General features: G+C 39.0%; 1 protein-coding gene across 4 annotated transcripts in view; it reads right to left on the reverse strand.

The window, feature by feature from the left end:
* Positions 1–443: 443 nt before the first annotated feature.
* METTL4 (methyltransferase 4, N6-adenosine) overlaps positions 444–16,276 on the reverse strand; it is a 191,465-nt gene continuing 175,632 nt past the window's right edge. The window contains exons 8-9 of one of the 4 annotated variants that reach the window (XM_075828357.1): positions 1,161–1,308; positions 444–1,070 (exon numbers count right to left, since the gene is read on the reverse strand). In XM_075828357.1, coding sequence (XP_075684472.1) covers positions 1,169–1,308 — 140 coding nt within the window. In that variant the 3' untranslated portion in view covers positions 444–1,070; positions 1,161–1,168. Of the gene's footprint in view, positions 1,074–1,160; positions 1,309–10,711; positions 12,512–13,127; positions 13,170–16,276 lie in introns of those variants that run through there. The other 3 variants (XM_075828358.1, XM_075828354.1, XM_075828356.1) reach the window with 3 other exon arrangements.

A 16,276-nucleotide genomic window follows, 5' to 3' on the forward strand; every position in this document is an offset into this window, starting at 1 on the left:
GGATGGCTTCCGGGTGAGGCCCGTTTTTGTTTTTTTTTAACAGATCATTGAATAGAATGGGCGAGACAGAGCCGCAAAAAATGACAGGAATAGGACCTGTTTTGAGTTTTACGGATCGGGCACACGGATCTGCAAAAAAGCCGGATGTTTAAATGGCCCCACTGTTAAAAAGACCGATAGCACACTGAAGAAAATAACTTGTGTGCATGTGCCCTTAGAAAAAAAAACATGCACAGAATAAAATAAATATGAAGTTATAGAATTAGCAAGAATGAAAACCTAAAGATGGGGACATTCTGAAAGGGCATTCTGCCTTGTAACTAAGCAAATTAGGTTCTTAAATAACAACAATAACATCTAAAATTAAAAAACAAAAACAAAACACACTGGGGATATTACATGAGAATACTTGTGCTTTATTGAAGCTTAAGTACAGAGGAGTTAAAGAATTGTGTTATTAAAATCATCCTTGCTCTATTAAGCTCGTGCATTGTAATTGCATGTTTTTGCTTCCACACTCACAAAGACCGATACACTAATTTTTGCTTTATTCAAAGTAAACCTTGGGGAACATTTTAAGGACTCTTGAGCTTTTACAGGACATTGTGTTTTCTGAATGTTCTGAACAAATCAGTTGTTGTACATTTAGGTTTTAAATTCTATTGCTAGTGCATTTTGATAGATACTGTTAAAGCAAAGAGATAAAGAGTGTATAATTTTAATGTATATAGTCATTTAACACATATAGGTTTCCTGCTTTTTTTTTCTGACACTGAAAAGAAATTATATATAAACTAATAAACTATAAAATTACAATTTTTTGTCTAATATTGTGTAGATCCCCCTTGTGCCGCCAAAACAGCTCTGACTCATCTAGGTAAGGACAAGACCTTTGAAGGCGTCCTCTGGCATTGAGACGTTAGCAGCAGATAAGAAGTCCTGTAAGTTGCGAGGTGGGACCTCCATGGATCAGAGTTGTTTTACCCACAGATGTTCGATTGTATTGAACTCTTTATCATGTTCCTCAAACCATTCCTGAACAAGTTTTGCTGTGTGGCACGTGGATTATCCTGCTGAAAGAGAACACTGCAATTAGGGAATATCATTGCCAATAAGAGGTGTACTTAGCCTGCAACACATGAATGTAGACGGTACAGTACCTCTCAAATTAACATACACATGCATTCCATGACCCAAGGTTTCCCATAAGAACATTGCTCAGAGCATTACACCGCCTCTGCCGTTTTCCCATAGTGCATCCTGGTGCTCTCTCTTCCCCAACTAACCGTCTCACGCGCACTGGGCCATCTACATGATGTAAAAGAAAACGTGATAGATTAGACCTGACCATCTTCTTCCATTACAGATTAGATTTAAGAAAATCTACGTGCATAAGTAAAGGCAAAGTTAATGAAAAAACAAAACTGGAGTTCAAAAAATAATGGCAAAATAAAGATAAAAATAGGATATAAAGGGACTCTGACTCCTAACAACTATTCAAACTGTCTCCATCAGGTAAACAGTACTTAAAGCGTATATCTGTGGAATAGTCAACTCAGGAACTGTTTTTGTTTTTTTTAAAGAAAAAACCTGTAAATTATTTCCTAAAACAAACCAGTATAAAACACTTATGTAAATGAATAGAGCCCTTGTGTCAAGGTCTAAAGCAGATTTGGAGTCCAGAGGCTGAAACGATCAGACAGGAGGGTGATAATAGCTAGAGTAGTCAAGTAACAGTTCAGGTTCAGTACACTGTTAAGTGGCAACAGGTTGTAGTGTCAGGCAGAGACGTGGTAGAGAAACGGTCCAAGTTTTGTACACAAATGAGCAACAAAAGTTTGTAGAGAGGCAGCAAGGAACGAGACTAGTGGCAGGAAGCTCAAAATTCTAGCAGTCAGGATGTTGAAAGTACAGCGTTTTAAAGTAAGCCAAAAGGGTGAAACCAATCAAAGCAAGGAATCTCAAGAGGCACAAATCAACAGAACCTAGACAATAGATTCAAGTCCAAGAGCACTAGTGGCTCAATGAGAAGAGCTGCCCAAGACACAGGAGTTTCTGGGTTTCGAATCCTGACACATTGTTTGCATTTGCGCTGATCCCCACGTGGTGAAGAAATAATTTTTCGGATCACCTTTCCCTGGATTAATAGAGGGAAACCAAGATTTAACACCCCCCCCCCCCCAGCTCTTTTTTTTTTATCTATACCCCTTCCCCTGGTTCAAATTGATGGACATATGTGTTTTTTATTTTTTTTACCATACTAACTATGTAACAATCTTTAAGAGATAAATGAGAATCAAAACCAACTCTTGCTTCAGATTGGAGCAAATGCACAGGTGTTTGTCCATTCTCCCACTGTGAAAAGATAAGTCACTGCTATAGGACTGAATTCATGTGTAACTGTCAATATCTGTTAATAAGAAAAGAAAGAAGAAAATGTGCGCTACACAAACTGGACATCTGAGCTATGAAAAATTGTTTTAAATTTGAGATCTATGGAAGAAAGAGGTCGCAGTAAGTATTTCATTAAAGCGATGAAACGCTTACCTAGCCATGTCTCAAACTCAGGGCGGATTTACATGAGCAAGTGCGTTTTGCGCACGCAAAAAACGCTGAGTTTTGCGCGCGCAAAAGGCACTTTACAGCTCCGTGTGTCATGATCATACGGTGCGGGGCATGCGTGATTTTCGCGCAGCCGCCATCATTATGACACGCTGTTTGGATGTTTGTAAACAGAAAAGCACGTGGTGCCTTTCTGTTATCAAACATAGTTTGCCTGCTGTTGCGCGAATAACGCACGTCCCACGGAAGTGCCTCCGTGTGGCATGCGGGATTTTCACGCACCCATTGACTTCAATGGGTGCGTGATGCGCGAAAAAAACAGAAATATAGGAGATGTCACGAGTTTTATGCAGCGTACTTACGCTGCGCAAAAATCACTGACAGTCTGCACTGCCCCATAGACTAGCATAGGTCCGTGCGACGCGCGTGAAAAGCACGCGCGTTGCACGGACGTATTACACGCTCGTGTAAATCCGCCCTCAGTCATGCATGACGACGAATCAGGGCAAGATTGAGGACTTTAACCCCTTCCCGATATCCGCTGTATATATACGGCGCAGGTTGGGTGGGATAGCATGGAGCGAACGCTCACAGGCTGAGTCCGCTCCAAAGAACGAGCGTGTCGGGTGCATCTTACAGCCGACACTTCAGTATAATGAGCGGGATCCGGCAGGTCTTCGTAGGAGACCATCTGTATAATGATATACTGCAATACATTAGAATTGCAGTATATCATGCAAGCGATCCAATGATCGCTGGTTCAAGTCGCCCCAGGGGGACTAGTAAAAAAAAGTTAAATAAATATATATATATATATATATATATATATATATATATATATTAATATAAAAAAATATTAAAAAGTTCAAAAAATGCCCCTTTTCCCATTTTCCACCAAGCACAATGTAAAAAAAAATAAAAAAATTAACATAACTGGTGTCGCCACGTTCTTAGAAGTCTGAACTATCACAATACATAATTATTTAACCTGCACGGTGAACGCCATAACATTTTTTAATTAAAATGCCAGAATTGCTGTTTTTTGGTCACTTCCTCCCCCACATAAAATAAAGTGATCAAAAAGTCTCATGTACCCCAAAGCGGAACCAATAGAAACCACAGCAAAAGAATAAGCCCTCATACCGCTCAATCTACTGAATAAAATAAAAATAACTTCTGGCTCTCAGAATGTAGTGACGAAACATAAATAACATTTTTAACAATAATTTTTTTCCTTGTAAAAGTAGTAAAACAGAAAAAGTTGACATGCCGTTTTTACCGCACAGTGAACGCCGTAAAAATAAAACCCCCCCAAAAGATTGAGGAATTGCTGCTTTTTTCCTTTTCCAACCCACAAATAATTTACTACTACTTTAAATTTTTGTCCATCTATTTTTTTGGGCAGAGATATGATTACTTGGCACTTTACTTTGCTTTTGCTAGAGTTAAAGTAGTTGATAAGACACCTGTCAACTGAAGCTGGCAGTGTTGCATAGTTTGCAGGTCTTAAAGACATGGCCCTGAGGAGGCCCAAAATATCTTTGCTAGTTATTCGATTTATACGATTTTGCTTTCATCTTTTAAAACATTCATGGAAAATGTTTCGCTCCTGAATATGTTCTCTAACAAAGTTTCATTTGATATGTGCCGCTGGAGAGCAGGGAAGGCAGTCAAAATGTCTGACCAAATTGATGAAAAAATAGTATCTTTGTAAAAAATTAAATAAATTAAATTCCTGTCCTGCTTGATAAAGTATTTTAAGAACAGAAGAGAAACAATAAATACGGCGATGAGCACATGGTGGTAGCAAGGTCACATATTGTAGCTTCTAGGGTCTTAAATGGACTAGTTGAATCATAGAAAAAAAAAGTTAAAGTGGTTTTCCAGTTTAATGTAAATAAAGCTTATTCATTGTATTTTGAGCTCTTTAATGGTGGGGAAGTGAAACACAAATTAGAGATGAAAGTTGCAGAACTTATCATACAATGATTAGGCGGTATTTTTTTGAAAAACCAGGCAATCCCTTAATTGCTGGAGTCATTTTCAACTTCCTCTTAGCAGCAACATGAGCTATCTTAACCCCTTCCCTATATCTGCCGGCTTTAAAGGGGGATGAATGGAGTGTGCAGGAGCGGATCTTGCTCCATACGCAGCGGGTGTCAGCGATCTTACAGCTAACACCCTGCTTTAATAAACAGGACTGGAGATAACTCGGATCCTGGCCATTTAATCCCTTAAATACTGCAGTCAATATTAAACCTATTTAGAATTAAACCTATTTAGCCTTGAAAAAAGACGACTAAGGGGGGATATGATTAACTTATATAAATATATTAATGGCACATACAAAAAATATGGTAAAATCCTGTTCCTTGTAAAACCCCCTCAAAAAACAAGGGGGCACTCCCTCCGTCTGGAGAAAAAAAGGTTCAAGCTGCAGAAGCGACAAGGCTTCTTTACAGTGAGAACTGTGAATCTATGGAATAGTCTACCGCAGGAGCTGGTCACAGCAGGGACAGTAGATGGCTTTAAAAAAGGGTTAGATAATTTCCTAGAACAAAAAAATATTCGCTCCTATGTGTAGAAATTTTTCCTTCCCTTTTCTCTTCCCTTGGTTGAACTTGATGGACATGTGTCTTTTTTCAGCCGTACTAACTATGTAACTATGTAACTATGTAAAATAGCGACTGCAGCATCTAAGCGAATAGACAGAGCCGGGCTCCCGTTACCACACTATCGCCCACTGCTGCAACACGATCACAGAGTGACTATGGGTTTTTATGGCAGCCGGGGGCCTATTGAAGGCCCCCAGGTCTGCCATCTTAGTACGTATATGAGGCCCTGCCAGAAATAGGGCTTAATAGGAGAACGCTAAAAGGATATTACACTGCAATACATAAGTATTGCAGTATATTTGTAATGGAATCACTAGTTGAGCAATTCCCCAGAGTGCAAGCTATGAGAGATAGAGGATTACCTGCACGCTTTATCCAGACAGTCTTTAGCTGCCTTTGGCGAATCGCTTACAGAGCAATTTCATAGCTTGCACTCTGGGGAATTGCTCAACTAATGATTCCATTACAAATATACTGCAATACTTATGTATTGCAGTGTAATATCCTAAGCATGAACAAGTAGTTAAAATGTCAAAAGAGCCCCCCGACATGTTTCGCTACAGATGTAGCGTCTTCAGGGGCATCGGGGCTAATGAGGTCATTAGCCCAGATGCCCCTGAAGACGCTACATCTGTAGCGAAACATGTTGGGGGGGCTCTTTTGAAATTTTAACTACTTGTTCCTGCTGACCTCTGACAATTGGCTGTGAACTAGAGTGTGGCGTTCTGCAGCCGCCAACACTCTGTATTCCTATACAGCAGAGTTGCTACTTTGTGCACTGTGCTGATCATTGTCAGCTATGGACCTGAACTTTTAATTTTAGTGTAGTCTGTCTTTTGCTACAATAGCATAATAAAAATGTTATTTTATCAATTTATAGTTGGAAAACAGGGCTTCTCTTGCCGGCAGGCATTCTTTTGTATACATTCTTAGTGTGCTCACCAACTATTGGGGTCCCTCCTCTCAGTCTTTGTCTATCTCAAGTCCATCACTACTCTATGGTCTTCACCAGAGCCCACGAAAGGCAGGTTGGATTTGGCTGCATAGAACTCAGGTTACATTAACAGAATACGGTGTTGGACAGGAGTTGCAATGCAGGCAATACCAGAACGGAACCCAGACAGAAAGAGGGTAAACAGAGGTCAAAACCAGCCGAGAGAAGAATGTCCAAATCAGTGAGCAAAAGGGTTAATCCAAAAACAAAGCCGAGTTACAGTTCCAATAATCCAAATAGTCAGGTGATACAGGGTGTAGCCAGGAGCTTGATCAGAAAGTTGCATACACAAAGAAATTCACAAGCAACAATGAAAGAACTGACTAGACTTAAATACTCCACCCTGGAATCTGATAGAAGAAGAGAGACAAGATTGGCTCTGCAACTCAAACCAGTCATGACAATCTTAAAGAGACGGACGTTTCCAAACAGTATTATACAAGTGATCAAGTAATCGCATGTTCAAGTCCACTGGTGGGACTAAAAGAAAATAAACGTAAGGATAATCATTATTCCCATATAGGTACTTGATGTTTTTAAAGTAAATGTGTCCTCTGTATTACATTGGTTTGTTTTTTTTGTTCTAGCAAAATATAAAATTTAATACATTTTCAAAAATAAAAACATTAAAAGTAAAATAGAAAAATCCCTTTTCCTATTTATTAAGTAAAAAATATATAAAATAATAAAAAATATACATATTGCCATGTCCATAATGATCAAACTACGTTTCCGTATTAAAAAAAATGCCAGTATTGCTGGATTGTTTGGTCACCTGGCCTAGCAAAAAATGAATATAACGTGATAAAAAAGTTGTATGTTCTCCAAAATGGTACAAATAAAAACTAATTCAGAAAAATACCTAGAAGAAACACGGTGTCGTAAATTAAATAAATAAAATTGACTCTAGATCATCATCTAGCAAGATTAACTTAACTTGTTGATAAATAAGAGGGTAAAACCTGTCCTGATGAAGCAACCTAATCTAAGACCATTTGTGGTTCAAACTCCGGTTTGGTAAAAATAAACGGTTAACTTCTGAGGGAGGAAAGATTTGACCTATAGCCTGTCTACCCTGGGAGGATGATACGAAAATGTATCTACCCCTGTTTTTCAGATATAGAGCTCTATATTTTCTGCTTCCTACAACTATATGCAGTATGCTTCCATTTGTTGAAAGAAAAAAACTGTAAAAGTGAAACACTATGAAATGATGACTCTATGGAGTGACGAAAATGGAGTTTCAAAGGTTAGTATGAAGTATCAGCTGTCTCCGCCCATAGGTATTTTTTAGTTCTAGGAGGAAATATCCTTTCGTTTTTGACAGCTGTCCATGTGTGTGTAAATGCATCATGTGTACATATTCCTTTCAATGTTTCCAAAATGATCAAGAGAATAAATGACAGATGTGATAATACTGATAGGTCAATTGACATCCTATCAAATTTGCCCTAGAGTGTATGTCTGAGATAGAGAAATTAGATTGTCCCAATGGAGACCAAAACTGAAGAAAATGATTATAATCCATGTACAATGCTACAGAATATGTTGGCGCAAAATACGCTATAGTAGATACTGTATATATTCAATAGATGTAGCGGAGGAGGAATATCTAATAACTAGGGACTCCTCGGCCTTTACTACCTTCACTGCAAAGCAACGAGAATATACACTTTTACTAACTGAACTCACCAAGAAGAAAACCTTATATTCCCAACAGAGGGTTTTTGAGTAGAGGGATAAGAATAGTCGTTTGCTGGCCTATTTGGCTAGAGAGGACACCACCTCAAATCCTATTTTTTAAATCACCTCGTGTACTCGGATGCCTGTCAGTGACTCCTTAGGCATCAATGACGTCTTTGCTAAGATCTACTCTAATTTGTACTCCTCTAAGGTTTCAAACAGTCCATCTGAACTAGAGGCATACTTCGATACGATTATGTTCCCCACCCTGGATAGCGAGGATGTATATTTTTTGGAAGCTGATCTGACCATAGAGGAAATCACAGAGGCTATTGGATCCTTTCCAAATAGGAATAGCCTGGGTCTGGACGGTCGATTGGTATAAATTGCATGTTTACCTGATTTTCCCTCACTTGCTTACCCTTTTTCAATCCTTCAGAAGTGGTACTATCCTCCCCCTTCTATGAGAAAGCCTCTTATAGTGCTGATCCCCAAGCCCTGTAAAGATCCTAGGAACTGTGGCTCATACCCGCCTATCTCACTCCTAAATTGTGATATTAAAATATTAGCCAAAATTCTGGTGATGCGTATGTCAAAGATCATCTTTCATATTATTCATCCGAACCAATCTGGTTTCATGCCAGGGAAGGCAACTAATGTTAACCTACGGAGGCTCTTTACCAACATATTGTCTACTATAGTTAGGTGGTACCAGAGTTGTTGTCTCTTTGGAACCTGAGAAAGCATTTGACTCAGTAGAGCGGTCCTATCTGTGGTCTGTACTCTGCAAATTTGGATTTGGCCACAGATTTATCCGATGGGAACAGTTACTATACTCCCAACCTATAGCAAGTATTAAAACCAATTGTCATATTTCCCCCTCATTTACACTGGCCCGAGGGACTAGGCAAGCTTGCCCGCTATCTCCTCCCCTTTTTGCACTGGCCATTGGGCCACTAGCACTAGCTGTAAGAGCCTCTCCTGATATAAAGGGCTTTGAGATGGGGGAAGGAAGGAGCGTGTATCTCTCTACGCAGATAATACGCTTACATTTCTTAATGATCCGGATCCATCACTGCGAGCACTATTATCATTGTTTGATTCATTTATATCCTTCTCTAGGCTCTGAGTGAATTGATCAAAATCTTTGGTAATGGCGATAAGATGATGCGGCTAGGAATGTCGTACTTCCTTCCCCACTACAATGGGCGGATAAAATTACTTATCTGAGTATAGTGATTAGTTCAGATATTTGTAGTTTTATACCAGACAATGTCACTCCTCTGGTACAATGTCTCAGGAAAGACTTTGATAGATGGAAACAACCAAAATGAAGTCCCTGTGATAGCCGCTGTCTGCCGCCTTCACCCACCTCCTGACGGCCGCGACTGCAGACCCGTCTTCTTGCCAGCTTCTTCCACCTCTGAGACGCCAGCACATGCGGCCGCTCTGCTCTGAAGTGTCCTCTAGGGTGCCTGTGCTTGTTCCCGGCCTTAAAGGGCCAGCGTGAGCACATGAAAACTATCCCCAATTCACCCAGGACTCTCCTGGACTGAGTGTTGTATTCCCATGTTTGTCTTCGGAAATGGTCCCTTAGTGTTATCCTGTTCCCAGTGTTCCCGTATCCTGTTTCCTGTATCCCGTGCTGTGTTTGTTCCTGTGCCTTATCTAGTGTTGGAGTCTTGTTGTGTCATCTGCCAGGCCTGCTGTAATATACCACATCTGGTATCATCCGCCACATCTGGCGTCATCTGCCACATCAGGTTCCATCCTTGCCAAAGCCTCTGCTACTGTCTAGACTCTTACAGATACTCTTATACTAAGGACTTTGCATAGACTTTATAGACTGTAGTTTGGCCGGCTGCTACTCCGCTACGGTGGTACGACCTAGTGGGTCCACATACCCACAGATCGTGACAGTCCCTAACTAGATTTCAATACCTCTTTCACAATTCTCCGGTATGGCTACCATTATCACTCTATTCTAATATTGACAAAGCTCTTAGATCTTTTATTTGGGCAGGCGGTATTCCTAGAATCACTATGGGTACATTACAACTACCCACTGAGGAGGGAGGGCTGGCCCTCCCGAACTTCTTTCTCTACTTTCTTGCTAGCCAACTTGTGTATGTTTGGTGGTGATTTACCATAGACACTTTAATCCCTGTACTGAGCTGGAAGCTTCGCTTCTAGGTTCCAATAAAGCCCTGGTGAACTCTATCTATCTATAGGGAGGCCCCCCTCCGGGACATATACTTACAATTCCAATGCAGACTTCTTTGGTCTGGCAGAGATCAACGCTGCTCTTTAACTCAGAGGACCGGTCCTGGTCTCCTAGTACACCATTTTGGTATAACCCGCTCCTGCCACAGCTACGAAGACTTTCCAACCCTAGTGAGTGGGCAACCCTGGGTATATTAGCCTTGTAAGATGTAGTAGTGGACGATAAGGTGGCCACTTTCACACAACTTAGGTCCAAACACAGATGTAGCCAAGTTTATATGGACTCTGATAACTTGCTGCAGTGTGATATCACACAACAAAAGCCAGTGAAAAGCCATTGAATAAGTCAAGTTAAAGCTTCTTGACACGGTGTATTTAATGCATTAAAAGTCAAGATAAAGATGCATATCAATATGTGGAAAACTGTAACCGTGTATTTTTATTAATAATTGACTTCATACACTTGGTACTTTTGTATTACTTAATGTATGCACCACTCAAGATTTTACACTTTTGTATTTGTAGCATTGTTTTGTTATAAGGTCTTAAAAAAATTACTGTAAAAAAAAATAAAAAAATTCTATAGATGAAAATGAGACAAATCAGGAACTTAAATTGTTTATTTCTTTTCCATTAAAAACATCACACTAAATGAATACATTGTTTAGTAATTATTTACAAGCATATCGGTATAAAATATAATTAAAATAAATGACACTAAAACATCCAGCAGTTCTTTTCAAGTAGACACATACCATCCAGTTTGTGGTCAATTTAAAATCACATATTACTGGCTGTAGCAATAATATGACTGTCCACAAGAATAATAGTTGCAACACTGCAAGATAACTCACTATTCTTTGTTCTTTATTGCATTCTAGTGCGTGTAATTTGCCTTTATATTGTAACTAAACTCTTAGGAGACATTTAATACCATTTCAATGAACAGTGAGTGGTACATTATCCCATTTTATAATAGATGAAAACGGAAGAAGAAAATGGCTATGTTAATCACTTAATTATTTAGTCCTCACAGTTTAATAACATGGTTAAAAACGGTGAAGTGTTCCTAATATACAAAAAATATTGTAGAAAAAGTTAAATTCTGGTGAAAAAAAATGAATACATAAATACGAAATCGAAAATGGTGTCCTGCCCTTGAATGGAGTGCATCGGTTACTGCGGTCTGCCTTGACAGTGTATTTCCTATGGCTGCATTCAGCGTCAAGAATAGGGTCAGACCCGGTCAGGACAAAACAGTGACAACCTTTCTCAAACGTAAGCTTTAGGAAAGCTTTCACTGTTTTGTCCTGATGAGATCCAAACCCATTTTTGGCACTAATGATAATAATGATACAGTTGTAATACTGCTGTGTATTACAACTGTCTTAATGTATAATTTGGGATCAGCTGACTGAAGGGCCCGTGGTGCTGTGCCTGGTAAACAATGAACAGGACCCGACGCTCGCTGAATTGCCGCAGACCCTTCAGTCAGCTTATTGGCAAGAGTGCCGTGAGTCGTATCCCCACAGATCTAATATAGATAGCCTATCCTAAGGATAGGCTATCAATATTAAAGTCCAGGAATACCACTTTATTAATATTTACCCCAGCAAATAAACATAAGGCATGCAATAACCCACGAGGCATGCATTCAATTGCATGAGGCATGCATTTAATTTTTCAAAAATGTTGGGTATAATGCAATAGCACACACCGGCCTTAAACTGTAGAAGGAAATATAATAGAGATATATAAATATGGACTACTGACAAGATGATTGTTTTCCAGAGATCTCTTTGCACATAACCTGTTGTTCTTGAAACCTGTAAAATAGAATGGAATGTGATAAAATTGTCGTTTAATACATCTGGGAAATATATACTATTTTGCAATATTATTGGGATGCCTATGTGGACTTGAGCTGTGGGTGTAGATCAGCATCTATATTCCCATCCTACTCATCAGCAGACATTTCTTTATATTCCCTTGTAGGCTAGACAATTAACCTTTATGCTGCCAGGAAACGCAGCTGCGCTGTGGTAAACAAAGGGTTCGGACGTAATTTTCTTTTTCATTTCACAGTAAAGCGATCTGAAGCTAACCAAAGGACAATCCGTTCATCTTAAAACAATACCATTCAGGTTGTTCACTAAAAGTCACCCACGCCACGGATTTCTTATTGCAACATGTCCAATTCTATTTACACAGATCCCTAAGTGTGCTGTTGGTAATAAAAAGCAATTCTAATGTATAAAAAAAACTTCTGTAAAGCGAATAGACCCAGGTCAGTTTCCAGTCTCCGGGGGAATGAAATAATCCAAGTGTTGGAATTTGAGAACCTCATTGCCCCAGCTAGTCCATCCTGGCTGCAGATTACGGGCAAATAGCTCCAAGCGTTCCACATCTGTCTTGACATATTCTTTCAAAATCTCTGTGCAAAACACCAAAAAAAACAAAGAAAAAGACAGTGATGAAGAAGAACAAAAATCAATCTTTTCAGCTATTGGGAGATGAAAAAAATGGAGTATTTCATTAAAAAGAAGACAGCAAATTAATGTCAAGGATTTCATCAACAGCCTATGCTATTTATAGGCAGGAAATCATTTGTAATAAGCACCCTCGAGATTCTGAACAATACAGTCCAAGGCTTCAATAGGTCTGATTTATCGGTTTTCATTTAGAAACGGGGAATGAGGATTTTACCGCCTACACAGGTGACTTTTCAATTTTTCAATAGAGTCATCATAGTACTCCAGAGCAGGAGGTGACAATGTTTAAAATGCTTCCTGAATGATGGGAACAAAACACAGCAGAAAAGTACAGGACAATTAGTGCACGGCGGTCAGGTTAAAATCCGAGGACAAGGACTGTGACCGCAACACCTCATAACCAGCTGGGGATGTTGCATTACACTGGCCTGCCATAAGAATTCATTTCAATTCAAGGGCTTTCTACACAAATGTCTGGGGGCTCTAACACAGGACTGTTGTGAAATCCTGAAATCATTTCATCTGCTCGGAATAAGTGCAGGATCAGTGAGCTCTTACCCGGTCAGGGCAGCTGTGTCACAATTACATCTGCCAGTTGACCTTTGTAATGGAGAGAGATCAGATCAGATCAGCGATTCTTAACTACAGGTGAATTGCTGCTTGTGGTCAATGAGCCATACTGACACATTATGTGAAAGGAAATCTGTTATATCGAAAAATAATAAAACATTATTGCTCCAAGTGGGTACATAGAAACTAACTGCAATCATTTTCCACAGCAGCTTTAATATGTTCTCGGCCAAATACCTTTTTATTAATCTGGGCTGGCCATTTTAGTATATATCCAGTGTATGTATGTATATATACACATACACACACACATATATATATATATATATATATATATATATTCATACATACACACATATATATATATTCATACATACACATACATATATACACACACATACATTCATATATACACACACATACATTCATATATACACACACATACATTCATATATACACACACATACATTCATATATACACACACATACATTCATATATACACACACATACATTCATATATACACACACATACATTCATATATACACACACATACATTCATATATACACACACACACATACATTCATATATACACACACACATACATTCATATATACACACACACATACATTCATATATACACACACATTCATATATACACACACATTCATATATACACACACATTCATATATATTCATATATACACATACACACACACACACACATATTTATATTTACATATACACACACACCACAAATTTGAAGGGGAAACACAATGTAACCATTACAGGAGTTTCAGTTAATTTATAATACTTAGGCATATCAGATGTGTACCTGTATTAAAGGGGTTTTACCACTAAACATATTAATCATCTAACCTCAGGATAGGTGATAAATGTATAATTGCTGGGGGTCCAACCAATCACTAGAACTGGGTTCTCAACCTCCGTTACCCCTCACTGCATGATCGCAGTGAGGAGGATTTTGAATGGAGCGGTGGTCGCACATGTGCACTGCGGCTCCATTCAATGCCTAAGGGGCCAACGGAAACAGCCGAGCACTGCACTCACACAGTGGTGAGGAACGGGAGTCGGGACCACCGTTTTAGTGATCATTGGTGGGGCCCTCAGTGATCATACATTTATCACCTATCCTGTGTATAGCTGTATTATGTGCTTAGTGGGAAAACAGCTCCAAAAAAACAAACAAATATATTTGTATCGATGTACGTGATACATTAGTATAAAAAGGTAAGGCTAAATCCATACGTATGTGGTGCACGGTTGTGCAAATCTCCTGACATACATGCCAACATGCTTTAGTGTCAAAACATATGCCAAACTGATGGTCTGATTTGTTAGTCCATAGAACAGAAAGGCAGCATCGTCTTGCCTATTAAATTTGAAATGTTACCAAAAGCGAGTCTCTACTCTAATGACTCGATTGGTTAATGTACCATGATGGCCAGCAACCACAAACTGATTCGCAAATGAGCAAAATATTTTCAAATTTCTACTCAAATAAAAGCAGGTATAAAAACCTACTTGAAGAATTACAATATAATGTAGAAGTATAAATCAAACCATACAAAGTTGAATTTCAGGAAATCAATGTGCTCATTTTTTTTTTTTAAATAGGATTTTAAGACCAGCCTTTTTTTTTTCCATTTTTAAGGATGCACAAAAATGCTAAATTATGCTTTCAAGTGCCTTCTAAACACATTTTTGTGGCCACTAAGAAAGTAGATGCATCCAATGTTCTGATCACAGGCGCCAAAACCCATTAATTACTATTTTAGCACTTGTAAATGTAAGGGGTGATTTTAATGAATTCTTTACAGATATCAGGGTCGCCATACCCTTTGTTAATATGAGGTTAGACTTGTACAAGGCTGCGCTTTGCAAATCAGAGGAGGATTTGCTAAGCAGAGTCATCTGTACAATGTTGTTTGAAAGGGTTTGTCTCCATGGTTACAAACTTTCTAAACTACAATGCACAGAGCAGCTGCCAAAGTGTTATGCGCATGCAAACGTCAACCGTAACATGGCCTTGTCACATACAAGAGCACTAAACCGAACAAAAAAACACAAATGTGAAGAATACAAAGTACACGCACCAGGCAAAGCACATTCCGAAGCCCATGAACTCTGACAATCTGCTATGCACATTATAGAATAATGATGTATAGGCAGACAAAACCATACATTTTTATCTTACCCTCAATGCGAATGCAGAATATTCATCAATTTAAAAGTTTTGTTTTTCTAACTTTTTATTAAACTTGTCGCACTCATTTACACCTTTTGTGAGCAATGTCAACCAATATGACCAAATCCATGCACACAGTCATGCCCTGGTCAGGTTTACACCTCATTGTAAGTTCATTTTTATTTTCTGGAAAGAACATTCTGTGCTTATTATTGTGGCAGAAAGATATGACATACATACAGTGGTGCTTGAAAGTTTGCGAACCCTTACGAATTTTCTATATTTCTGCATAAATTTTTACCTAAAACGACATCAGATTTTCACACAAGTCCTAAAAGTAGATGAAGAGAACCAAATCAAACAAATGAGTCCAAAATACTAGACAGTCATTTATTTATTGACGAAAGTGATCCAATATCACATATCTGTGATAGGCAAAAGTATGTGAACCTTTCTTTCAGTATCTGGTGAATACATCTAACCTCTTCCGGCAATTGTTGACAAGTCTTGCACTGCGGCTTGGAGGAATTTTAGCCCATCTTTTTGGTGAGCAGCGGCTTTCTCCTTGGCATCCTGCCATGCACACCATCGTAGTTCAGTGTCCTCCTGATGGTGGACTCATGAACATTAACATTCACTAATGTGAGAAAAGCCCTTAGTTGATTAGGGGTTACCTTGAGTTCCTTTGTGACCCCCTCGGACTATTATACGCCTTGCTCTTGGCGTGATTTTTGCTGGTTGACAACTTTTGGGGAGGATAAGAATAGTATTGAATATCCTCCATTTGTACACAACCTGCCTGTGTAGGTTGGTGGAGTCTAAACTCTTTAGAGATGGTTTTGTATCCTTTTTCCAGCCTTAGGAGCATCGACAAATCTTCTTCTGAGCTCCTCAGAAATCTCCTTTTTCGTGCCATGATAAACTTCCA

The sequence above is a fragment of the Rhinoderma darwinii genome, chromosome 5 (assembly GCF_050947455.1).
Source record: "Rhinoderma darwinii isolate aRhiDar2 chromosome 5, aRhiDar2.hap1, whole genome shotgun sequence".
Taxonomy (NCBI): domain Eukaryota; kingdom Metazoa; phylum Chordata; class Amphibia; order Anura; family Rhinodermatidae; genus Rhinoderma; species Rhinoderma darwinii.